General features: G+C 38.8%; 1 protein-coding gene across 1 annotated transcript; it reads left to right on the forward strand.

Moving 5' to 3' along the window:
- LOC308409382 (Fc receptor-like protein 5) lies at positions 1–25,379 on the forward strand (the record flags this gene model as incomplete). Its single annotated transcript, XM_080902084.1, has 4 exons — positions 1–70; positions 9,607–9,870; positions 9,950–10,195; positions 25,336–25,379. The coding sequence occupies 4 exons, from the start codon at positions 1–3 to the stop codon at positions 25,377–25,379; spliced, it is 624 nt and encodes a 207-aa protein (XP_080758210.1).
- Between the last annotated feature and the right edge of the window lie 339 nt (positions 25,380–25,718).

The following is a 25,718-nucleotide window of genomic DNA, read 5'->3' on the forward strand; positions in this document are numbered from 1 at the left end:
ATGGCTGCTCTAACATCTACGCCCTTGTTCTGGTTTGGCTACTTGTGTGTCGTCCTGTTTGTGTCTGCAGGTGAGAAACAAAAACAACATTCCTCTTTAACATATGAGCCAGAGTTATATAACAATACATTATTTAAATACTATCCATACCGATCATGTTTGAAACACTGGCGCTAATCTCTCCGATCGAAACTATTCTCGGTACGCCTGGAAACAGAACTGCAGACGGACTAATGCTGACGCCGTTTCTGCGCATAACGAAGTCAGACTTTCTCTTATAAAGTGAAAATATAATACCTTTTTTTGTCTTCGTAATGAGCTCGTCTTTGTCTCTTCCATACCGTCGTGATGACAAACCAGAATGTGAACTATCTAAAGCCATTATCAGAGTCGAGCTGGCTGCATTCTCTGAATACTGAAAACAAAAGCTTCGTTGCTTTATTTTACATGACTTTATTATCTTCTTCTCTGAACCACTGTTTATGAAAGGAGATGAGTTAATATATTAGTTCATACTAACCAATGACCATCAGACCAACTGATCAAGATAACAGTCAAGCAGATGATATACTTTAGGTTTGCTGTGGGTTTGTTTGCATTGATAATGTCCATTTTTAAATTTCCAGCCTTTAGGATTTGTATTGAATGCGGTCTGACCTACTAAAAACAACACAGCGAGTACACACTGGGCTGAAGTCAGATATGCATTTTGCAGTCAATCTTCTAATGAATTCTCCACATCTTTCATTGACTTCATGAAGTTTTACATCAAATTTACATCAAAGTCAATAATTCACATCACTTTTTGAATATTGAATAACTGATGGACGGAGAAGCTTTCAAAGTGAAACTGGTGTAAATATCAAACAGCTTCTTGTTCATCTTCTCAGTGACTTTGTCAGACCTTCTAGCAAGAAGGTTGGCTTGAACCCATGACCTCTGACTCAGCAGCTAACTGTTTACACACTCAAACCTTTCCATCACAGGAGTTAAAATGTTATTACTGGGGTGCAGAGGAGAGATATTTTTCTCAGACAATTCACCATTCAACAAATGTATATTGCTTAGGAAATACTCCGTGTACATGGAAAAGATCTGTGGTTGAATAACCAAAATTATTATTTTTTTCTATTAACAATAATCATCAACAACATAAAGTGTGACATTTCATTCAAGCTTTCCTTTGAAAATTGATACATTAAAATATGTAACAAATACACACAGACTGCATTGTAACAGAAAACATGTCAACTAAATGAAAGATAAGCTCTTTGTATAAACAAGAACAAATATGTATCTTAGAGGCTGCTTAAAAAAACATAAAATAAAAATTCAACTAATCATTTCATTTTTTACACAGTGTAAAACTCATTAAAATGTTAGCCAAATGAAAATTTGACACCCTAGTACACACTCAGTTCCAGCTCTTTGGGTACTGAAAGGGTTACTATGAAAAATACTTATAGTATGAAGGTAAAATCATTGATGGTAAATGTAGCCTGAAAATTATATTGTGATATTTAAAAAAACTAAAATAAACAATATAAAAAAAGCAATAATTATAAGTAAATGAAGGATTCTTTTTCAAGTGGCACTTTGGTGGACGTGTTATATTTAGGTCACATATCACCAGGTGCTAGCATCTTGAGTACAGCCTCGTGTTCAGATGTCACTGATGTCGTGTTTTTGCTTCAAGCAGTGAAACACAATTTAATATTTCCATCTTAAGCAGGATAATATTTGAAAATGACTGCACTTTGTTCCAAGTTGTTGAAACAGCTCCCTGTTTCATTTTTAAATTGTCAAAGGAAGCAGAATAACAGCTCTATGGAACATAACCTCATGGCATTTCTATGGCAATAATATTAAAATATGACTTTTTTATATTACAAAAAATGTTTATCTGTATTATTGTGAATGATATGATATGGCACAGCCTTGGGTGTAATGTTGCATGTTTTTTTTAAATATAGTAAAGTTGCTGTAAAAAATTAATCCTTAATTCTGAGAGGTTAGACATTCATTGGCCTTTTTTTTATTGTGATCCACTGATTCACTTTGAAAGGCAGCATTACTCAGACAAAAAACAATGTCATAGTTTTCCATGTGGGCACATCACAGTACATAGTATACAGTACAAACTTGTGTTGATTGGTGTTCAGAAAGGTTGTCGACCTTCTAAAGGAAGTTTAGATGTTAAATAAACAAATTTATATCAAAAATCTTATTTGAGTAAATTAAAAAAATATATATTTCTTGATGATCAAAAAAGTGTTGGAGGGTTTCAGAACAGCATTACTTGTTTAAAATTACATTTTTTAGGTAATCTGACAGGTTGACTGAAGTCTGTGAGCTTCAGTAGATTAACAGATTGTTCATGTTAATCCATCTGAACCAGGATTAAAGCTTCACTTTACTGGTTATAGATGAATATCATGTGTAGTTAGTGTGAAGTATTTGATTTGCTGTTGGCTGGTTTCATCTGTGAAAACACATCATATGAAATTAATTCAGTGTGTTTCATCAGCTGAAGAACCTATAAGCTGTCAGACTTTATCTGACACAATATAAAGAAGAAAATTACCTGAATAAAAACAGAAAGTGTACTGAGTTACTCTCTGATTACAGTCATATGATTTCAGGAAGTGCTGCAGAAGCTGCATGCTCGCTCCCCCTGCAGACTATTTGCTGCTGCCTGTCTCTACATGTTTCCTCTGTGTGTGTTTCTGTTGCTTCTTTGTCCTCACTGTAAACAGATGTACTGAGAGACTCCTGCACTGATGTTTTATAGGAAAGTCTAAACAGCCTCACTGGTTCTCCATAAAGAACAAAGATTTGCTCTCTGTGGCTCCAACACAACTTAAAGACAATCAAAGGTGGACAAAGTTCTCCAGAACAGCTGTGGTTTTATGGAGCTAAATGCTGCCTCCTCCATAGTACAATATACATGTTTATACAGAGATGTCATTTTGAAGTTCTTTGGCTGATGATGGTCTTTAGTATGTAGCTGATGATTGATGATGAGATGTTTGTGTTGTTCTGTGGAGATCATTCAAGAACTGAACCTGTTAAACACTCAGACCCACTTTAGATTTCACCACTTATGACGCACTTATATGTGAGCATCTTTTATTCCAGCTAATGGTCACTCTAACACCACTTCCTGAAAGAAATTAGATTGGACCACAGCGAGCTGCTGTTGAAACACAGTTCTGATCTCTCTCTCAGTGACTTTCAGCTTTATTGAAAGAGAGAGATCAGTAGGTATAGCGTGTGCCCCATGATCGGAAGTTTGGGGATTCAAATCTACCAAGTGGCTACCCTGAGGTACCCCTGAGCAAGGTACCGTCTTTACACACTGCTCCCCAGGTACTGGATTGGTAGCTACCCACTGCTTCACTGTGTGAATGGGTTAAATGCAGAGGACTAAGCAATTCCCTGGAGTTAATAAAGTATACATTATTATTATCATTATTGTTAAAACATGTAAACATGTGCGTGATGGTATCTTTGCATCTGTCTGAACATGGGAGATTAAGCTTTTATAAACCAAACGACAGTTATGTTTGGTTTATAAAAGAAAAAGCATCACTCTGGTTTACATGTTAATAAGAGTTAAGAGTTATTTTTATACTGATTTGGTTTTTCCGTGTGTTAAAGCAAATACACACGGAAAATTGTTTATAGCATTTGTATTCTGTTTTATTCTGTACAAGTTATAGTTAATAGTAGCTAATAGTTAATTCAATTTGGTTTAAAACTTAATTTCATTAAAATGTAATTAAAAAAGAAATTCCAACATTATAATTGTTTATTTTCTGGAAACATTGAGTTTTTAATATACTAAAGATCTGTACTGATAAGAATGTCTTTGTGACTGAGTGTATATTCAAGCCGGAGCTCAGTGTGCTCTGTGTTTCATCTTACTCTGATTGGCTGCTGAGGAAATGAACAGTTGACCTTTAACCTCGCTGCTCTGTGTTTTTTTTCCTCTTTCAGACCAGAAAATCATCACAGCTGAGTCTGGTCTGAACATCATTCTGCCATGTCAAGCTCTGAACAACAACAACATAGTTGTGGAGTGGAGCAGATCTGTGCAGGATAAACAATATGTCTTTGTTTATCGGGATGAGCAGTTTGATCCAGACAACCAGCATCCATCTTTTAAGAACCGGGTGGATCTGCAGGACAGACAGATGAAGGATGGAGACGTGTCTTTGATTCTGAAGAATGTGACGATTAATGATAGTGGAAACTATGAGTGTCGTGTTTTAATGAGAGAAACACGATCATGGAAATCAATCAACAACATCACCCTGAGAGTTGTTGTTCCTCCAGGTGAGTGAGTAGAGTTGAGTGTGTGTGTGATCAGAGGTGAAGCTGCTTCCTGGTTGTTGATGTTTGTTTCTAAAGATGTTGTTGATGAGACTTTGTAGAAAGCAGCTGGTCTGAGTGATGTGATCAGAGTGCAGTAGATAATGTCTGACAGCAGTTTGAAGAGGAAATGGATTCTGTTCTGTTCTTCACTCATCACCTACCTGACAGCTGACACCTCACACCTGTTTCTCACCTGCAGGTCAGACAGGAGGATCTGTTGGACTGGTCGTTGGTCTGTCAGTTTCTGCTGTGCTTCTTGCTGTTTTTGGTTGTTTGATCTACAGAATACGTAAAAAAACACAAAATCAGGGTTCATACTAAGATCTCTTTGGATCTACAGAAATCATAAACAGAGCCACATTTCATATGAGCCTCGAGATGAAACTAAAATCAATGGATATGTTCGTCACAAAATTATTTAAAAAAGAAAAATAATTAAGCCAAAGACCAGTTTAAAAAAAGTAGAGAGTCATTGCATGTACCTACATATATATGAATATATATATATATATATATATATATATATATATATATATATATATATATATATATATATATAATTATATATGGTTGCTATCCAAATGGTTGCTATGACCATCTGGAGCTGAAGCTTAATAAATGAGCAGCCTAGACCAGAAATTTTGAAACACTCCAAAAACTCAGGGCATATTGTTCCTACAACTTTTTGTTTTGTCATTTTAAGATTATGATTATTTATTTCAATTTCTTTTTCTATAAGTGCAAAATTATCAAACAAATTTGCATTCTAATCCACTACATTCTCCATTTCATGTTTCATCTGTAAATATTTTTAAACATTTCAAATGTAGAAGTGATTATATTTACATTTCTTTTCTTATAAGTGTAAAATCCAACTATCAAACACATTTGCATTGTAATCCACTACTGTCTCCATTTTACTTTTCATATGTTTTAAACATTTCAAATATAGAAGTAAATTTTTAAGTACAGATCAATCTGTTAGTGTGTTTATTTTTGTTAGGTTATCTCTGTGTGACCCAAGGACTGCAGTGTGTACTTACTTTTAGTGTCCTGGCTAGTTTTATTGGCAAGAGGAAAAACTCTGTTACACAAATTCATAAATCCAGTCTTGCTTTTGTTACATTTTCAGAATCAATGAATGTTTCAGCAGCTGAAAAATCAAACCTGTTGTGTCAGGTTTAACCCTGGTACAGTCAATTTACAAACAGTGACTGAACAAACTGACAATACAAACACTGTATGTGACGATGAGTGTAAATTGTTTATTGATTATACATGATTACTAATCTAATAGTGTAATTATGGGCGACCGTGGCTCAGGGGGTTGGGAAGCACATCTGTAACCGGAAGGTCGCCTATTCGATCCCTGGGCTCTCTGTCCTGGTCGTTGTGTCCTTGACACAAGACACTTTACCTACCACCTACTGGTGTTGGCCAGAGGGGCCGATGGCGCGATATGGCAGCCTGGCTTCTGTCAGTCTGCCCCAGGACAGCTGTGGCTACAACCGTAGCTTGCCTCCACCAGTGTGTGAATGAATAGTGGTATTGTAAAGCGCTTTGGGTGCCTTGAAAAGCACTATATAAATCCATTATTATTATATATAAAATCCACTTATCAGCTATAACTATGTTACAAATTGTTCTGATCGTTAAACAAAGCCAAATAATTGTTTCCATCACTACAGTCACATATTTCAGTCCTCTGATCTTTGATGCTTTATTAACTTTTCCTTCCATGAAGGAGACTCTGCAGTCTGTTTGTCACTTCATTTTAAAGATTTCAAGTTTGTTGATTTATTTAATTTTGCTTGAATGTGAGTTTATTTTTAATGGTTAATAAAGTTTCACATGCATGAGACCCAAATGTTTTCTCGATGGCCTTCATTTCTTTATGTTTCAATATTTTTTTTGTTGTTTTTTTACATTGTTTCTGAAATGTTGAACTTCATGCATATTCATTGTTCTTTGGTGGACTCTGAATTCACTGAGTTTGTTGATGATGTGATCATTGTTGCATCACTGACTGATGTTCTCCAGCACTGTGATGGAGTCTGTTGCAGTATAGCATGAGAACTGGCACATGTTATTCTTTCAGAGGCATAACTGCATTTGGACAAGGTGAAGTGCTATTGTATCAGCTAACACTAGCTAACTAACTAGGTTATCCCAGTCAGAAAGTACAGCTTAACATTCAGTGTCCACACTTTGTTTTCACTACACATCACAACATTAAATACATTTAAAAGAAGAACATTCTCATCCACAGTTCACAAAATAGCACCAATTCTTCTATTCTGCTTGTATTCATTCAGTTCCTGCCATGTCTCTTTAGATTGCAGCTTGCACCTACAAATTTTAAGATAGAATATGTTCTTAGGCGTTATTTAATGCTCAATGAACATGCCTTAAAACGTCATTGTTGAGCCGCTTGTTATGGATGTAGTATTTCAAGTCAAACATCTCCCTCTAGTGTTCATATATAAAACACGTAAAGATGGGTTCTCAAACTCCAGTCCTCACACACCTGAATAAAATTAGTAGATCATCAGCAAGACTCTGCAGAACTTGACTGCATGCTGAAGGGGAAACCCCTAGCCCTATAAATTTAAGTAATCATAGGTGTTTGGAAAAATGTAATAAAATGACTTTTATTTTACCATGTTCAGTCATTCATGAGCTGCTGTAACATGCATCAAACAGCTGTTACTGCCACCTCAGCTTTCAGCCAAGTTCTATAGAGTCCGGCTAATGACCTACTATTTGTATTCAGCTGTGTTGCAGCAGACACATGGAAAAGTTACAGGACACCGGCCCTCGGGGACTGGAGTTTGAGGCTGTGTCCCAATTCAGGGTCTGTACGCTTGAAGTACGCATTTTAAGTGCGATTATGACGGCTGTCCCAATTCGAAGTGTACTTCAAATGCATATATATATATATCATAATAATCTGACAATACTATAATATTGGCCATATTATATTTACATTACCACAGTGAGATGACTTTAGTCTCATGAACAACACTAACTAATTGTTATTTACTAATTAATCTTAAATGACTGTTCAGCACAGACATGAAGCCCAACAATCATGTTTTACAGTCCCGTGGTCTCAGCCTCAGATACTCAACTAATCAAAGTGATGTCATGACAAAAATGAATGACCAACAAAACATTTTTCTCCTTCGTTTATGTCACACAAAGCTGTATGTAATGTTTCTCGCGGTTAGTATCATGGTTGCTAGGCAACCTGAACAGCGCGACGAAGGCTAGACCGTCCCATTTCACAAGCCTCTCACTTCCGCACTTCTCTTACTTATAGTACGCACCGTACGTAGTGCGCGTAGTGCCCGTCCATCAAGCGTGCACCCTGAATTGGGACACAGCCTATAGTGTTCCAGTCTGTCATCAGTGTGTCTCTGCACAGGTGAAGTTGTTTACAGACGTGAAAACCAATGTGTCTATTGTATAATTTCAAAAACATAAAGATCAAGAGAATCAATAGAAAAGTTGTGTGAAAAGCTTTCAGTGTTCTTTTTAGCTCCAGCTGTAAACAATAATCAATTTTCTATGTATTTTTATTTTTTATAACCTAGTTTTCAAACAATGATAAAACATGTTCTCTGACATTGTAAAGGACGAATCTTCCAAGCCATGGTCTTCAAAAAAGCAGGGGGACTTCTGTTGGTTCTTAAAGACATTCAGCCCGTTCTCACATTCAGCCCGTTCTCACATTCAGCCCGTTCTCACTAGGCGTAGCATATCGACTTTTTGTTATGTCCCGCAAAGTTCCTGAGGTATGCGCCGGGTTATGGATGAATTCCAGTGGAATGATGGTCCCGCGGTAATACACGTTCCAGCCCTAAAACTAACCTTATCCCTAACCATAACCATAAATCTGTTCCTAACGTTAAGCAGCACTGAAATGATGTGAAATAATACCTCTATTATTTTTAATATTTACAGTCAAACAGCTCCCTCTAGTGGGCCTCATCTGGTATTAATGTAAAATACGAATGATGGGGTTCCAGTCAGTCATCAGTGTGTCTCTGCACAGCTGTAATTAAAATGTGTTCAGAGGGCCTCAGTGTCTGAATGGTTCCAGTTCAGCTCCATAACAGCAGCGTCCCTGGTTTGATTCCTGTGTTTCAGCTCATATCTGCCTCTCTCAGATATGAGAGACCTCTACAGTTATGTGAATTTATAATGTACCACTTATGTCTTTCCACAAAGAAAAAAGTGAGTCCCCCAAAACTGTGTTTGAACCAATAGAAAGCTGGTGCTCAGAGGAAGAGGGCGGGCTTTACTTGGTGTCAGTGACAGAAATGAAAAAAAGCTCAAATGAGTGAGAAGGACGATGAAGGAAACATCTGTGCTGTGTCTGCTCTGTAAGTAGAATCTCTGTGTTTGTTTGAATTCTTGTACTTTGACTGTCTGCTCTCCTGATAACTGATGATGGAGGAGAAGACATGAAAAACAAATCAGGATGAATTCAAGTTCAAACACCACGAGGACCAACTGCAGGTCTGAACTGACTCTTTATCTTTGCTCAGGAGTCGAGGAAACACAGCAGGCAGTGAAAAGCTCAAATCATTCACTGAGTATAGTTAGTGCACTTGATGAACATTTTAAAAGAAGGTGTTTAAACCATAGCTGAGGAGCATAAAGAGTTCAAAATGTGTGAATGCTGTTACGTCTATTATGACTGTAACCTAAAAGTTCTTCAGAAAATAAAATATTGTTAAATCGTCTTCTGTTAACAAGCTTTAAAGTTACCTGTGGGTGTTTAATATGACTAATTAATTACTTCTCTGAATATGCTCTGTATTGGACTAGTGACTTGAATTTATAACCTGTCATCACTCGATGACAAGTTTCAGCTCTACTTTCTTTGCTGTAAGGTTTTTTTTCACACTTTTACAGTCCTGAAAATGAGCAGATATAGAGAGATGTGTTTGTGTGTTTGTCAGCTGTTTATGTGGAGTTGTTCTTTATGTTCACCTCAAATCAACCTGAGTGTCATTTCTCTTTAGTTCTGATCTCACTGCTGAGCTGCACAACAAACCAAGGTCAGTAACCTTCTTCTGTCACAGTTTAAACCTGAGAAACGCTCACTGATATGACCATGTTACAGAATGGAGCTCATATAGAAAACTGATGAAATTATGGAATAATTACACTATTGTAACCATTTTCAGTTTTCAGACCTTTTTATTTTAACCCTCACAGCTCGTCTGACTGTGAGTCCCAGCAGCTCTCAGTTCTTTGAAGGAGACTTTGTGCCTCTGAGCTGTGAGGAAGACGACAGCTCTGCTGGATGGACTCTGAGGAGAAACACAAGCACACGACAGAGGACTCAGTGTGGAGATGGGTGGGGAAAACCAGTGAATCCTTTCTGTAACGTGAGCTACATTTACACATCAGACAGTGGAGTTTACTGGTGTGAGTCCAGAGAGGGTCCCATCAGTAACATGGTTAACCTGACAGTCACTGGTAAGCTGAGTGTGTGGAGTTAGTGTTGATGAAGCTGTGTGTAAATGGATGAAATGCTGTAGTTTGTCTCTGTGTTGAGGTGGATCAGTGATCCTGCAGAGTCCTGTCCTCCCTGTGATGGAGGGAGATGACGTCACTCTGCTCTGTAAAACAAAGACCACTCCCTCCAACCTCCCAGCTGCTTTCTATAAAGATGGCTCCCTCATCAGGAAGCAGCCTACAGGTCACATGACCATCCAGCATGTTTCCAGGTCTGATGAAGGCCTCTACAAGTGTGACATCAGCGGTCATGGAGAGTCTCCATCCAGCTGGATCACTGTCACAGGTGACACACTCACCTGTCTGTGTTTCTGCAGCTTTCAACATTCACAATGTGACGACAACTTAATGACTGTGTTTGCTTTATTTTAGGGGAACACACCACCACACCTCCACCTACATCCACACCTCCACCTACATCCACACCTCCATCTACATCAATTCCTCCACCTGGTTCCACCTCCATCACTCTTCCTCCTGTTCTCTCTGTGTTGTCATGTGTTGGATCATTCTGTGTTGTGGTTCTGCTGGTGTTACTGGTTTTGCTGGCCAGACGATGTGTTCACAGGAAACATGAAGGTGAGACTCGGACTTCTTAGTGGGTTTCTTTTACTGAAATTTTAGTAATTTTTCTAATTATTGTCATTTATTTTATTTTATCTTTCTTTCTTGCATGTTATATGTGTGCTGTCAATTGTATGCTGTTGGTGTTCCTTTTCTAACAACATCCACTGTTCTTCAGGTAAAGGTCCATCTACATGCTTTTTACATAATGTTTTTTCTTTGTTTATAAACTTTGATAATTATAGCTGAACAAGACGAAGCTGTAGAAGATAACATCACATATAGCAAAGTGCAAATATCCAATTGCCAACAACAGATTGTCCAAAAAAGCAGAGGTAAGTTTTTTTCTTCTTCTTCTTCTTCTTCTTCTTCTTCTTCTTCTTCTTCTTCTTTAAATAAGGATTTTTTGGTACATTGTGGATATTTTTTATAAGGTGAGGTTAAATACAGAAGGAATATTTAGTCTGACACATCTTTAGGGCAGTGGAAAAGAGCTACACTCTTGTAGAGATAAGTTCAATAAGGATAGATCATTAGAAGCAATTGAACATCATTTATATGTTCAATTATATATCTAGAGAATCAATAAATTTGGCAGTTAAACTGTGACTTTTGACATAAAAGTTATGTAGATGGTTGCTGAGTGCTTATATTTGTTTGGTGTGCACCTTTACAATCTGGTAACATTCATGCATACTAGGAGTATATATAAAACTAAAACATGCCTTATGAGCATAGTTTGAATTATCATGACATTTTTTGACCTTCATCTCCTCAAGAGTTTAAGACTATGTTTAACTAAGGACATTATGGAAGGATGGTTAGAAGTGCGAAAACATTGCTGTAACACTAAAACAAGTATCTCACAATTTTTCAGACTAGAGTTTACCTGTGAAATCAGAATTTTTAGAGTTTTGTATTATAGTTTAATCCTTCCTTGATGAACAATTACAGATTTATTTTTTTGTTCAAAGCATTATACATCATTAAATTATCTGTCTGTAAACTCTCACACTTAGTGAGTCTTGTTCTTTGTATGTCGGACTGTTTTTTGTGGTCTGTGGTTCACAGATGTTAACAGCTTCCAGCAAATATGCCAGCTGCAACCATTTCACCAATGAGCTGTTAATTATAAAAAGAGGAAGGAACGTACATTTATTATTATTATTATTATTGTTATTATTATTATTATTATTAATATAGAATATGAAGTTTTGACATGAGTCAACATGAGTATGATGTGCTACACGGAGAAGATCCACAAAAACACAAATTTAAAAAATACATAAATAAATAAAAATGAAAAGCAAAAAAAGTTTGTTTTTAAATTAATAGTTTTTCACATTATTCACATAAAACCAGAAAACATTAGATTATAAATATATTATAAATACTGGGCTAAAATACACAACACTGTGGAGAAAAAGAATGGAAATATAAAAGGAACATCAAATGTCATGTTTTCAGTAAATCAAAATTTTGCCTAATGTTATTCATTATTATTAAAATATTAGATCAATAAATGAAAGGTTCACTGATCCATAGTATATATATACCCATAGTACTCACTCAGAAGTCTTGTGCTACCTCTCATTTTGCTATATTTTGATAGGAAAATGGTCCTAGGTGCAGTGACTTACAGTGGGGCAAAAAAGTATTTAGTCAGCCACCGATTGTGCAAGTTCCCCCACTTAAAATGATGACAGAGGTCAGTAATTTGCACCAGAGGTACACTTCAACTGTGAGAGACAGAATGTGAAAAAAAATCCATGAATTCACATGGTAGGATTTGTAAAGAATTTATTCGTAAATCAGGGTGGAAAATAAGTATTTGGTCACCTCAAACAAGGAAAATCTCTGGCTCTCACAGACCTGTAACGTCTTCTGTAAGAAGCTTTTCTGTCCCCCACTCGTTACCTGTATGAATGGCACCTGTTTGAACTCATCATCTGTATAAAAGACACCTGTCCACAGCCTCAAACAGTCAGACTCCAAACTCCGCCATGGCTGAAGCCAGTGCATGTCCAGGCCCGTCTGAAGTTTGCCAGAGAGCACATGGATGATACAGCAGAGGACTGGGAGAATGTCATGTGGTCAGATGAAACCAAAGTAGAACTTTTTGGTATAAACTCAACTCGTCGTGTTTGGAGGAAGAAGAATACTGAGTTGCATCCCAAGAACACCATACCTACTGTGAAGCATGGGGGTGGAAACATCATGCTATGGGGCTGTTTTTCTGCCAAGGGGACAGGACGACTGATCCGTGTTAAGGACAGAATGAATGGGGCCATGTATCGTGAGATTTTGAGCCAAAACCTCCTTCCATCAGTGAGAACTTTGAAGATGAAACGAGGCTGGGTCTTCCAACATGACAATGATCCAAAACACACCGCCCGGGCAACAAAGGAGTGGCTCCGTAAGAAGCATTTGAAAGTCCTGGAGTGGCCTAGCCAGTCTCCAGACCTCAACCCCATAGAAAATCTGTGGCGGGAGTTGAAAGTCCGTGTTGCTCGGCGACAGCCCCAAAACATCACTGCTCTCGAGAAGATCTGCATGGAGGAATGGGCCAAAATACCAGCTACTGTGTGTGCAAACCTGGTAAAGACCTATAGTAAACGTTTGACCTCTGTTATTGCCAACAAAGGTTATGTTACAAAGTATTGAGTTGTATTTTTGTTATTGACCAAATACTTATTTTCCACCCTGATTTACGAATAAATTCTTTACAAATCCTACCATGTGGATTCATGGATTTGTTTTTCACATTCTGTCTCTCACAGTTGAAGTGTACCTCTGGTGCAAATTACTGACCTCTGTCATCATTTTAGGTGGGGGAACTTGCACAATCGGTGGCTGACTAAATACTTTTTTGCCCCACTGTATGTATAATCATAAGTACAGTTTATAGGGAAAAAACGAGTTTGTACAATTCTAGTGATCTTGAAAGTCCATTTTTAGTGTGACCAACTTTATTCTTCATCACAGCCTGGAATCTCTCAGTCAAACTTTCTTGTAATTTCTTTCTTTTTTTTTTTTTTTGTGTCCCGTTTGGATCTTTAGCCATCAGAATTGTTGTCTTAAGGCCAAGAAAGATGCCAAGCAGATTTATTTTACCAAGTGGATCATCATGGCCTTGCCATATTGGTCCATTTGATTGACCGTTATTATAATTATAATTAATTTTATTTTCAGTTGCTACAAACGGGACAGACATGACTGTGGGATAGGACAGGGGGAAAGAATGAAAGAAAGAGAGGGAGAGAAAGAAAGAAAACCAAAGGGGAGAAGAGACGGTGAGAAGGGGGGGGAAGAAAACAAAACAAAACCAAACAACAAAAAAAAAAAAAAACACCTGGGTCACCTGTATGGAGAAAACTTTCTTGTAATTTATTTTAATAGTCTTCAAGAATAGCTATCCTGGCTTCTTGAAGGACATCCAAAGGTCTTCTTTGGGTGCTCCTACCTTTTATTCTGTCCTCTGTCAGGATGTATCCCACACTGCTCAGCGCGACAGTGTGCTCATAGAGAGCTCTCAAGCTTGGTGGCGCTGTCACTTGGTGTTCGCTCGCTCTGTGGTAGAGTATCACTTCCTGTTCCTGCTCAAACACAGTGGTGTTTCTGAGTAGCTTATTTGCTTAGCGATTTAATTAACAACTTTTAAATACATTCTTCTTTCATAGTATAATCTTCACGTGCTTCCTCCGAAGCACACTTTCTGTGTACTCACTACCTAATTTATAGCCAAAGTATTCACTCACTGTCTCTGTACTGTCTCGCTAGCCTAGCTTAGCTCGTAGCCGACTCATTAGCACCATGGCTACTTCACCTGTCCCTCCTGCACTTTCTTGCTCATTGTGTCAGATGTTTAGTTACTCCTCGGCCTCCTTTAGCAGTAATGATATCTGTAACAAATGTAGCATATTTGCAGCGCTGGAGGCCAGGATTACTGAATTGGAGACTCGGCTTCGCACCCTTCATTCACCCGCAGCTAGCCAGGCCCCTGTAGCTGGTGCAGCCGAAAATAGCGTAGGCCCCGCTAGCTGTTCCCCGGCAGGTCCCAAGCAGCTGGGGAATCAGGGCGGCTGGGTCACGGTGAGGAGGAAGCATAGTCCTAAACAGAAGCCCCAGGTACACCACCAACCCGTTCATGTGTCTAACCGTTTTTCCCCACTCGGCGACACACCCGCCGGGGGTCAAACTCTGGTAATTGGCGATTCTGTTCTCAGACATGTGAAGCTAGAGACACCGGCAACCATAGTCAATTGTCTTCCAGGGGCCAGAGCAGGCGACATTGAAGGAAATTTAAAACTGCTGGCTAAGGGTAAACGTAAATTCAGTAAAATCATAATTCACGTCGGCAGTAATGACACCCGGTTACGCCAATCGGAGGTCACTAAAATCAATATTGAATCGGTGTGCAACTTTGCCAAAACAATGTCGGACTCTGTAGTTTTCTCTGGTCCCCTCCCCAATCAGACCAGGAGTGACATGTTTAGCCGCATGTTCTCCTTAAATTGCTGGCTGTCTGAGTGGTGTCCCAGAAACGATGTGGGCTTCATAGATAATTGGCAAACCTTCTGGAGGAAACCTGGTCTTGTTAGGAGAGACGGCATCCATCCCACTTTGGATGGAGCAGCTCTCATTTCTAGAAATATGGACAAATTTATTAAACCCCCCAAAATATGACTATCCAGAGTTGGGACCAGGAAGCAGAGTTGCAGTCTTACACGCTTCTCTGCAGCTTCTCTCCTCCTGCTACCCCCCCCAAAACCCATCTCCATAGAGACTGTGTCAGCTTCCAAAAAGACAAAAAACAAACTAAAAACCAGCAACAAACAACTTAAACATAAACAATCACAAAGAAAGAACAATACAGTATCCACATCTGAACCAAAGAGTAAAACAGTGAAATGTGGATTATTAAATATTAGGTCTCTCTCCTCCAAGTCTCTGTTAGTACATGACTTAATAATTGATCAACAAATTGATTTACTCTGCCTTACAGAAACCTGGTTGCAGCAGGATGATTATGTTTAAATGAATCAACACCCCCGAGCCATTCTAACTACCAGAAATCTCGAAGCACAGGCCGAGGGGGCGGTGTGGCAGCAATTTTTCACACCAGCCTATTAATTAATGAAAGACCAAGACAGACTTTTAATTCATTTGAAAGCCTGATGCTTAACATTGTCCACCCCAGCTGTGAAACTCAGAAACCAGTCTTACTTGTTTTCATCTATCGTCCACCTGGGCCTTACACAGAGTTTCTGTCTGATTTCTCAGACTTTGTATCTAATTTAGTTCTGAGCTCAGATAAAATAATTATTGTGGGTGATTTTAACATCCATGTAGATGCTAAAAATGACAGCCTCAACATGGCATTTAATCTGTTATTAGACTCAATTGGTTTCTCTCAAAATGTAAAAGAACCCACCCACCACTTTAATCACACTCTAGATCTTGTTTTAACATATGGCATCGAACCTGAACATTTAACAGTGTTTCCTGAAAACCCTCTCCTGTCTGATCATTTCCTGATAACATTTACTTTTACAATAATTGATTACACAGCAGTGAAGAGTAGACTTTATCAAAGTAGATGTCTTTCTGAAAGCACTGTAACTAAGTTTAAGAATATAATCCACCCACTGTTATCATCTCCAATGCCCTGTACCAACACAGAGCAAAGCAGCTATCTGAACGCTACCCCAACAGAGGTCGATTATCTTGTTAATAATTTCACCTCCTCACTACGTACGACTCTGGATACTGTAGCTCCTGTGAAAACTAAGGCCTCAAATCAGAAGTACCTGACTCCGTGGTATAATTCTGAAACACGTACCCTAAAGCAGATGACTCGTAATCTGGAGAGGAAATGGCGTGTCACAAATCTAGAGGATCATCATTTAGCCTGGAGAAATAGTTTGCTGCTTTATAAGAAAGCCCTCCGCAAAGCCAGAACATCTTACTATTCATCACTGATTGAAGAAAATAAGAACAACCCCAGGTTTCTCTTCAGCACTGTAGCCAGGCTGACAAAAAGTCAGAGCTCTTTTGAGCCAACCATCCCTTTAACGTTAACTAGTAATGACTTCATGAACTTCTTCACAAATAAAATTTTTATCATTAGAGAAAAAATTACCAATAATCATCCCACAGATGTAATATTATCTACAGCTACTCTTAGTACCATTGATATTAAGTTAGACTCTTTTTCTCCAATTGATCTTTCTGAGTTAACTTCAATAATTACTTCCTCCAAACCATCAACGTGTCTTTTAGACCCCATTCCTACAAAACTGCTCAAAGAAGTCCTGCCATTAATTAATTCTTCGATCTTAAATATGATCAACCTATCTCTAATAATCGGCTATGTACCACAGGCCTTCAAGCTGGCTGTAGTTAAACCTTTACTCAAAAAGCCATCTCTAGACCCAGCAGTCTTAGCTAATTATAGGCCAATCTCCAACCTTCCTTTCATATCAAAAATCCTTGAAAGAGTAGTTGTCAAACAGCTAACAGATCATCTGCAGAGGAATGGTTTATTTGAAGAGTTTCAGTCAGGTTTCAGAGCTCAGCACAGCACAGAAACAGCTTTAGTGAAGGTTACAAATGATCTTCTTATGGCCTCTGACAGTGGACTCATCTCTGTGCTTGTCCTGCTAGACCTCAGTGCAGCGTTCGATACTGTTGATCATAATATCCTATTAGAGCGATTAGAACATGCTGTAGGTATTACAAGTACTGCGCTGCAGTGGTTTGTATCATATCTATCTAATAGACTCCAATTCGTGCATGTAAATGGAGAGTCCTCTTCACACACTGAGGTTAATTATGGAGTTCCACAGGGTTCAGTGCTAGGACCAATTCTGTTTACATTATACATGCTTCCCTTAGGCAGTATCATTAGAAGACATAGCATACATTTTCACTGCTATGCAGATGACACCCAGCTCTATCTGTCCATGAAGCCAGATAACACACACCAATTAGTTAAACTGCAGGAATGTCTTAAAGACATAAAGACCTGGATGGCCGCTAACTTTCTGCTTCTTAATTCAGATAAAACTGAGGTTATTGTACTCGGCCCTGAAAATCTTAGAAATATGGTATCTAATCAGATTCTTACTCTGGATGGCATTACCTTGGCCTCCAGTAACGCGGTGAGGAACCTTGGAGTCATTTTTGACCAGGACATGTCCTTCAACGCACATATTAAACAAATATGTAAGACTGCTTTCTTCCATTTGCGCAACATCTCTAAAATTAGAAATATCCTGTCTCAGAGTGACGCTGAAAAACTAGTTCATGCATTTATTACTTCCAGGCTGGACTACTGTAATTCATTATTATCAGGATGTCCAAAAAACTCACTGAAAAGCCTTCAGCTAATCCAAAATGCTGCAGCAAGAGTCCTGACAGGGACTAGAAAGAGAGAGCATATTTCTCCTGTATTGGCTTCCCTTCATTGGCTTCCTGTTAAATCCAGAATTGAATTCAAAATCCTGCTCCTCACATACAAGGTCTTAAATAATCAGGCCCCATCTTATCTTAATGACCTTGTAGTACCATATCACCCTATTAGAGCGCTCCGCTCTCGCTCTGCAGGCCTACTTGTTGTTCCTAGAGTATTTAAAAGTAGAATGGGAGGCAGAGCCTTCAGTTTTCAGGCCCCTCTTCTGTGGAACCAGCTTCCAGTTTGGATTCGGGAGACAGACACTATCTCTACTTTTAAGATTAGGCTTAAAACTTTCCTTTTTTCTAAAGCATATAGTTAGGGCTGGACCAGGTGACCCTGAATCCTCCCTTTGTTATGCTGCAATAGATGTAGGCTGCCGGGGGATTCCCATGATGCATTGAGTTTTTCCTTTCCAGTCACCTTTCTCACTCACTATGTATTAATAGACCTCTCTGCATTGAATCATATCTGTTATTAACCTCTGTCTCTCTTCCACAGCATGTCTTTATCCTGTCTTCCTTCTCTCACCCCAACCGGTCGCAGCAGATGGCCGCCCCTCCCTGAGCCTGGTTCTGCCGGAGGTTTCTTCCTGTTAAAAGGGAGTTTTTCCTTCCCACTGTCGCCAAAGTGCTTGCTCATAGGGGGTCATATGATTGTTGGGTTTTTCTCTGTATCTATGAAGCGCCTTGAGGCGACTTTTGTTGTGATTTGGCGCTATATAAATAAAATTGAATTGAATTGAATAATGTTGAGATCCAAGCTCTGGGGAGGCTAATTTGTGACTGATCTTGTTCTGTTATGTGTTTTTCTATCTAGACATGCTTTTACTGCATTTTCAGTGTGTTTGAGATCACCGCCATAGTAAAAAAATGTTACGAACCAGACACTTCCCATATGATATAACATTGTGTACTTTTCTGTGTTCATATTTCAATCAGTTTGGACAAGATCTCGAACACCAAAGGTTAAAATGCAGCCTGAAAAATGAAAGAGACCCCAGCATGAGCTACAGATGGCTGTAGACAATCTTTTGTGCTTCTGAACTCCTACATACATATGTAAGAGTTCAGGAGAGAAGTATGAATTGTTTCTTGGCAACCACCAACTGAAGAGCCACACAACAGTAGTTCATCATTTGAGTTATGCAGTTAGGTGCCTTTTTATACTTGAATTAAAAATATATATTCTGGAAATGGTCAGCTACAAGGAGTGGATTGAAAAGGATGTGGAAAAATAGCAGCCATTGCCCAAAGAAAAACTTTGAAAGACCTTAAAAAAGTCTGGAGAAACATTGTTCAATAGCACTTGAAAACATTACATGAAAGTCTGACTCATCTGCAGTAAAATATGAAAAAATGACGGGTGATTCAAGACTTTTGCAGTGTTGTAACTGTTTTGTTGTTTCTGTTGTTTGTATTTTTGTGTGTGTGCATAAAGAGTTCTGCTAGAGCAGCAGTTTCAATCAGCTCTGCTATCACTTGTACTGCCTGCACTGACGTCCTCTGTGTGTGTGTTTCATTGTGCAGAGAGTGATCCAGCTGCAGTCTCTCCTGCAGTGAGAAAAGAATACGTCACTTATGGGCAAATCATCATCAAAGACAAGAAAAAAAAGTCAGGTACAGCTGATCTTCATTTTCTCCATCATAGCCAGTTCTCTAAATTGTAAAATCAGAATGCTACAAGCTTGGTGTAATGTTTATTTATTTAATGTTCATAATATCCACCATCCTAGTCTGCTCACATATTGATTAACACCAGCTTATGAATACATTTGGAAAGTTTTGCTTGTCTTCGTATTGGCTGCTGTAGAAAGTCAGAATCTGTCACCAGGATCCTGGAAGTTATATTTCACTAGCCAAATTTCCTGTCAGCACAAGGAACTGAAATTACGTGCACACATGCACACACAGTTAGTTTTGCCATGTATATACACTACAGGTCAAACAAACAATCCAGTTTTTCCAGATTTATTGAAAATTCTCCACGTTAATGTCTCATTGCACTCTAAAATGAAATGAAAGCATTGTACAAAAAGACAACTGGAATTAAACAAGAAATTATAGAATTTATATTCTAAACTTCTGACTCATCAAAGTAGCCGCCTTTCGCAGATATAACAGCTGGGCACACGCATGTCATTCTCTCTACAATAGAAATCAAATATTCTTGAGAAAGTTCTTCCCATATATGTTGCAGAAGTTCCCATAAATGTTTCACTTAGGCTGTGTTGCTTTCACTCTTCTGTCCAGTTCATCCCAAACCAGCTTGAATGGGTTTCAGTCTGGAGACTGTGCTGGCCACTCCATGTTTTCAAGCCTACCATCTTCTTCTTTTTTCCTGAGGTAGTGCTGGCATAGCTTGCACTAATGTGTTGGGTCATTATCTTGCTGTAGGATGAACCACTGACCAACTAGACACATACCAGAGTGTATGATGGTCTGTCTCACTTCTGTTGTTATTTGCTTTTTCTTGCCATTTTCGTAGCAACACACTACTTTCTGCAGCACAATACTGTTCAGCTGATGCATGTATGGTACCATAATCTGTTCCAGCACTTCTTTTATGTTGGAGCACAAACATAAAAACACAATTACTTACTCCTGGTTCCCAATAACCTTGTTGTTGACACCGTTAGGTTCCCCCAGCTCACAGAGGCCCCCTGAGTTCAACAAAGGATGCTGTTTAGGTGTTTTAGGCTGTCTTCCTCCCTGCTCATTTCTGTGTGCTCGGTGCGTCTAGAATCCTACCCAGTGTCCCATGTACCGCATGACTCCTGGAAAGGCTAAATAGAGGGGTCATCCTGAGAAATCCAATGTAGGAATTAGTAGCACCAGCTTTCAAGGCTTGATCAACCTCCATTGCTGCAGAACAGCTTTTAATTGTTAATCCGTTTTGTGTTCCCTGAAACAAAGTCCTTTTACATAATACTGAAATTATTTTTCAGTTTTTATGGGTAACCTTACCTTACCCAAACCTTACGTCAAAATCGTACATCTTTTTTTCTAAAACAGCTGAATTATGGTTTCCAAAACAAACATAAAATAATGAAAATTAGATTTTTGCTGTGGCACCAGGACAGTGTGTGAGTCAAAACCGACGACAGTGTATGTGATGAATGAGCATAGCACATGTAACTCATCATTCTTAGTGTCATGTTAGGTCTCAATTGACTCTCTTTACTCAGGTAGAGTGTGACTCCTTCAACTCAGGCACTTGTGTTTTGGGCCACATCTGGTCGATAGAACATTGGGTAGAATCATAACTGAGGCTTATGTGCCAAAGCATCTCAGATGACGCCTAGATAAGTTCGCTATCTAGGTTTGGTGAACACAGACTTTTGTTGATTATGTTACTGTAACTATGAGACATTCAAACTCTCCATTAAAGCAAAGAATTATTTTCTAACCTAGTCCTACATTTAAAACCACAACAGCTTCTTCCTGTTATTGACTTTAGCTGGTGTGAAGCTGATAAAATTCTCATTGCTGTGTGTTCTGGTTTGGCTAATAATAGTGATAGGTGAGAAGCTGTTGCTTTTCTGCCTTGTGGTGACTTGCATCAGTCTGTGCTAAAAAAAAAAGAAAATAATATCATTGTGGTATTTGACCTTCCTTTTTCACAAAACACCCACCCAGTTCAATGTGGTCATTCTGTGTTTCTTTGAAGAGGTATTCAGATGAGATAACTGAAAAATTGTTGCAGTTATTAAATTTAACTGACACTTCTAAAATAAATAACCCCTCAGCTCTGTGTTGTATCTAAGATTAGACAGAGGCTTGTTTTTTTGTTGTTGTTTTTTTAGTGATCATGTTTAGAAGAGCAGAACATGTTCATATCAGGCAGGGTCGATCAACCATAGCACACTACAAAATAATTACATTATAGTATAATATAATATATTATAAAATGTTTTAGCATTATTTGATACACATAGATACTCAATAACCCAGCGCAGGACCATCTGTGATGAACTGGCAGAGTCTGAACAGTGCCAGTGGCATTTATGTACAACCTCAGTGTGTCAGTACACTTTGAGTAATACACAAATAACAAATTGTGGTAATCAGAAGTGGTAAAGCATACAGTATGCTGCAATAATATAACAGTACTATTGCAGCTGCTCTACTTACAGAAATGTATATGTACTTTACTCTGCAGAGAGTGATTCAGCTGCAGTGTACTCAGGAGTGAGAACAGAAGACATCAATTACGGACAAATAGCCTTCAGACCAAAGAGGAAAAAAGGTAAAGCTGCTCTGCATCTTTGAACTGGTACTTATACAACGCTATTCATCTATACAATTTAAGGCAATAAATTAAGATGATCAAAGATCTAAAGTCGCTTCAAAGTGAATTCAGTCTGAATTTGAACTCTAAAGACAGCAATGCTAACATCATGGTCTAAAAAACCTAAAGTAAGACTATCATGGACATAACATAAAAATACAAACAAAAAAATACTATTATGACCAAATGGCCTGATCAAGAGTCCAGTGCACTTTTAAAAAGAAGGACTGCATCGACCAGCCCAACAGCACCAAAAGACCTGAAAGACCACAGAAGACAATTAAGGTGCTCGTGTCAAATTTGGAGTTGCTGATTCTCAACACAGCTACTTCATACTGAGCTGCAAATCCCTCTAATGCACACTGGAGGTTACCAACAGATGAGGCCAGAAGAACCACATCATAATAGAAAGGTCATACCAAGGCCACCAAAGCAGAAACACTCCACCTCTTAGCTCCACCCAGAAATTGTATCCATAAATGTTAGGAACAGAATCAGTGGTGAAGTGCAGCCATGACAGATTCCAGTTGGAATTCATGAGGAATTAAAGATCTCGTGAATTGGACCATCTGTCAGACACAACCAATACTTACCAGAGATTTGGGTGTGCCTGGTTTGTCCAGCATCCTCCCCACTACCTGGTCCAACTTAGCATCAGGTAGTGATCACTTGACAGCTCTGGTCCTCTTTTACCTGAGTGGAGAGACTATGGTCCAACAACAAAACACCCCTTGGGTTCAATCCTACCCTGGAAGCAGCCAAGGAGAGAGGTGCTCGTGGGGGAACTGGAGCTTAACCCATAGGGTCCAGCAACACATAGTCTGAACGAAACATGTGGACCTGCCCTCTGCTGGGTCTATCACTCACATCAGGGCCAGAGGTCCTGCCAGTCCAATCCCTGATTAATCTGGCTTTAAGAGCAGGGAAATACTGTGTAAATGTGTTTATGTTCCCAGTACCATCACTCTTCTTTGTATTTATGCCTGTTGGCTCATGTTTCTTCAGCAGTGATTTTGTTTCTTTGCACAAAAAATATACGTTTGTTTTATGTGTGTTTCACACGTGGTTACGTGATCACGTGGTGGAATTCACCAAAATGTCAGATGCAAAGTTTGACTTGTTCTGGTTTGGTTGCGGCTAACATGTCTGCTTTCAGTCACAGTAATTTGAACATTTGATCTCATTAACAGAGAATTGTTAGTTTTTCTTTTGACATTTTACAATTATGTTTAATCAAATTTTGTAGTCATAAAGAAAAATGGAGGATTACTCATTAAAAGTTACTTATAAAAACTCCTCACTGTATAATTTCCCCCTTCATTGCAAATTACCACCCATATTGTACACTTAAATTCTGAAATTATCTTTGATAAAGTTAATGCTTTTGACATCTTGACAGGTTGACCACATACATTCATCTTGCTGATTATGATCATTAAATGTTATTTGATTGGGAAGATTGAGTTTAACATTTTTCTGATACAGACCATGAGACTGATGAGCTGCACTGAGTTTAAAGCTGTTTGCTTATTTGCAAAACACTACACAGTTCTACCATACTCATTTAAATGAAACCAATACTGATAAAAGGCTAAAAACCAAACATTTTTAAAATCATGAGTTCATTTAATATACAGGAAAAAAGCCATCCAAGCCTAACTGGCCCTGTGAAAAAATGCTGAATATATATTTTTAATTTCAGCCACACTGCAGGGTTTACCAGTATGTATGGTCTCTAACAGTATGCCAAAGCATCCTAAATATAATTAAAATAAATTATGACTATGCCACCCCATAATATCTTTCTTTATTTTGTCTATTGAGAGATGGAATTGCTGCTGCGAGTTTGGATCATTGTCATGCTCCATAATCCAAGTGTGCTCGAGCTTCAGGACATCAACTGATGGTTTTCTCCTGCAAAATGTTCTGATAGAGGATAATTCATTGTTCCACCAATTAAGCAGCAAAGCAGTCCCAGACCGCCACACTAGCATCACCAAGTCTGACTGCTGGTATGATGTTCTGCATTCACGGTGTGTTTAGTTGACATTGGACCATTATCAAAGATGATTTAATCTGTGAAATTAAATCTGGCAGCACTGGTTTCAGTCAGTTCCTCCTGTATTAGGTCAGTTTAAATACCCAGGAAATGGGACTTTGCTTGAAGCTAACTACTAGCGTTAGAAGGTTAGCAGTAGGTTTAACGTTCATCATGTTCACCATCTTCTCAGTATGCTAACATTTGGTGATTTGAATGATGATGAGGAAATGATGACGAGTTTCAAAGGTTTTTTCACTATAATCCTGGAGCTGTCACTATGAGACGTATGAAGACATGAACGGAAAAGTCTAGAGATCCTTAACTGAGTGCACCGAGCCTCTGAAACTGTCCTTTAATAGAATGAATCAACCTTTTTTGTGAACATTTTTAAAGTTCTGCATGTAAAACCACAGTAGCTACTTCCTGTTTACCCCAGTTAGTCTGAAGCTGGTGAGAATTGTCTCTGCTGTGCGCTCTGGTTTAGCCAATAGCAGTGTTCATGCAGTGAGAACCTGCTTGCTTTGTGCTTTGTGGTGAAGTGCATCAGTCTGCATTGAAAGAAGATGGCAGCTTTGTGGTCGCCCACCTTCCTTTTCACAAAAATACCCCCCAGCTCTTTCTGGTCATTTGTTGTTTTACAGTAGAGATGCTTTGAGAAGAGAACTCTAAACATCTGCTGCGGTTTATGCAACCTGTCACTTCATCTAACCGAATGCTTAGATTAAGCTAATGCAATGATAAGAATAGATAAGTATAATTCACTTTAATTGACTGGTCGAAAAAGAAATCCTTGACTCTGGGTAGTGCATAAAATGGCGGCGAAGACTTGTTTTTTCATTTTCTTTTTTTAGTGCTGCTGTTTGTGATCTGCTCAGCCTGTTAATCTTAGGGTGGAGTGAGAAAGAAGAAGCTGGCTGTGTCTGAGCTGGTTCCCTTTGAAGTCTGAACTGGGACTGTGTGTGATGCAGAGAGGTGGAGACTGGAGGGCTTGATTGAACTACAAAGCTTGTAGGCTAATCATGTTTCCTGTTGTTTTGTTTGTTTGTTTTTAATAACTGTGTGTGTTTGTGTTCAGACTGTAAACCAGAGCCAGACGTCGTCTACTCTTCACTGAAGTAGTCCACCAGTCCAACCATTGATGTCCAGCTGCTGGTCTCTAACTGGTCCCCCAGCACCTCCACAGACACATCCATATGTTGAAAAGATTTCTTTTTGATGTTTTGTGTCTTTTATTTCACTTATTACATCCTCCTCCACTTACAAATTCAGGGTTGCAGTGGGACTGGAGCCTATCCCAGCTGCCGTAGGACAAGACTCAGGGTACACCTTCAGCAGGTCCCCAGTCTTGCAGGGCTAACACAGAGAGAGAATTTAGACTCATCAACTAACTTAACCCCACTAACTGCATGTTGTTGGGCTGTGGGAGGAAGCCAAAGTACCTGCAGAGACCCACACAAA

The sequence above is a fragment of the Rhamphochromis sp. 'chilingali' genome (genome assembly GCF_963969265.1).
Source record: "Rhamphochromis sp. 'chilingali' genome assembly, chromosome: 1".
Lineage (NCBI taxonomy): Eukaryota > Metazoa > Chordata > Actinopteri > Cichliformes > Cichlidae > Rhamphochromis > Rhamphochromis sp. 'chilingali'.